Here is a 1,118-nt window from a genome sequence, read left to right on the forward strand (position 1 = left end):
ATAACATTAAGGTAGTACTGGTGTGAATCATCCGGTTTAACAAAGTAACAGTTGTAGAAATAATCAGGTTATTTCAACTCAGTAACATGAGAGTCTAAAATAAAAATGCGTGCCTCCTTAACAAATAGAGGGAAGCTTGGTTTGGTTCTARATTGAAGCCTGCTATGGAAACACTAGTTATTTTTTCAGGAAAATGTAATGAAAATTGTAAGCAAATTTCTCCAAGAGAAAAATGAAACAGSCTAAAATTTATCTGAAACTGCACTTCAGACTTTGAACGTGTTTTCYATAAATAACCATTACAAAACATGCTGGTCTATTCTAAAATATGATTTGTAGTGAGGGACTCCACTATATTGTAGGTCTTACGTTATGAACCAAAATGACCTTTGATCATCGGCGTTGAGCTGGCGAGGGYTTTGATTTATATAAGGTTTGGTTTGGGGGCTTTAGCTGTCGTCCAGGAGTTAAGTGTGTCGTGACAAGGGGCTCCACCTCGGAAAGGGGAGACATTTATCGCCTGAACAGCCTTTGGTGGCATGATCTAGCCTGACAAGAGTTTTTGGAGCTAAACAAACGGGGCTCAATGCGCAYCTCAGCCTCGCAAAGTACCTCGACAAGGCAGGTAGGAATGGCCCGTTGTTGCTGACGGAGCCTGTCCCCAGGTGGTTGCTGCAGAGGCGGCACTGGGCTCCCCGGAGCGGCCCGGCCCCTCACGGCACACGGCACACGGCCCGCGGCCGCGCTCCCCCGGGGCTCCCTCACACGCTGCCCGGCCCCGCGGCCATGGCCGGCGCGCGCGCAGAGCCGCCGCAGCGAGGGGCGGGCGGGCAGGGCCGCTACGCCACTTTCGTAGCGCTGGAGGAAATGGCTGCGCATTGGGCAGCGCGGGCTGCGGGGCCGCGTGTGCAGGGCGAGCGCGGCGTAGCCGGGTCTGTGAATAGCGCCGGCGGAGCGGCGGGAGGAGGAGGAGGAGGCGCCGCGGCGGTTTGGTACCGAGCGGAGAGGGAGATGCACACGGCACTCGAGTGAGGTAGCTATAAAACCCCATTTGTTTACATGCCCTCCCCCACAGCCGCCCGGCGCCGCGGAGCGGGTGGCGGCCGGCCCGGGCCGCG

The 1,118-nt window shown here is 55.3% G+C and overlaps 1 protein-coding gene across 5 annotated transcripts in view; it reads left to right on the forward strand.

Annotated features, from left to right (window-relative positions):
• Window positions 1–1,118, forward strand: part of SLC39A10 (solute carrier family 39 member 10) — an 82,564-nt gene that overhangs the window by 44,599 nt on the left and 36,847 nt on the right. The window contains exon 1 of one of the 5 annotated variants that reach the window (XM_057378011.1): window positions 451–625. The exons of 3 other annotated variants lie outside the window; for them this stretch is intronic. In XM_057378011.1, coding sequence (XP_057233994.1) covers window positions 587–625 — 39 coding nt within the window. In that variant the 5' untranslated portion in view covers window positions 451–586. Of the gene's footprint in view, window positions 1–450; window positions 626–950; window positions 1,034–1,118 lie in introns of those variants that run through there. One more of the 5 variants, XM_057378015.1, reaches the window with a different exon arrangement.

The sequence above is a fragment of the Malurus melanocephalus genome, unplaced genomic scaffold (genome assembly GCF_030028575.1).
Source record: "Malurus melanocephalus ecotype Western Australia unplaced genomic scaffold, MMel_1.1 scaffold_339, whole genome shotgun sequence".
Taxonomy (NCBI): Eukaryota; Metazoa; Chordata; class Aves; order Passeriformes; family Maluridae; genus Malurus; species Malurus melanocephalus.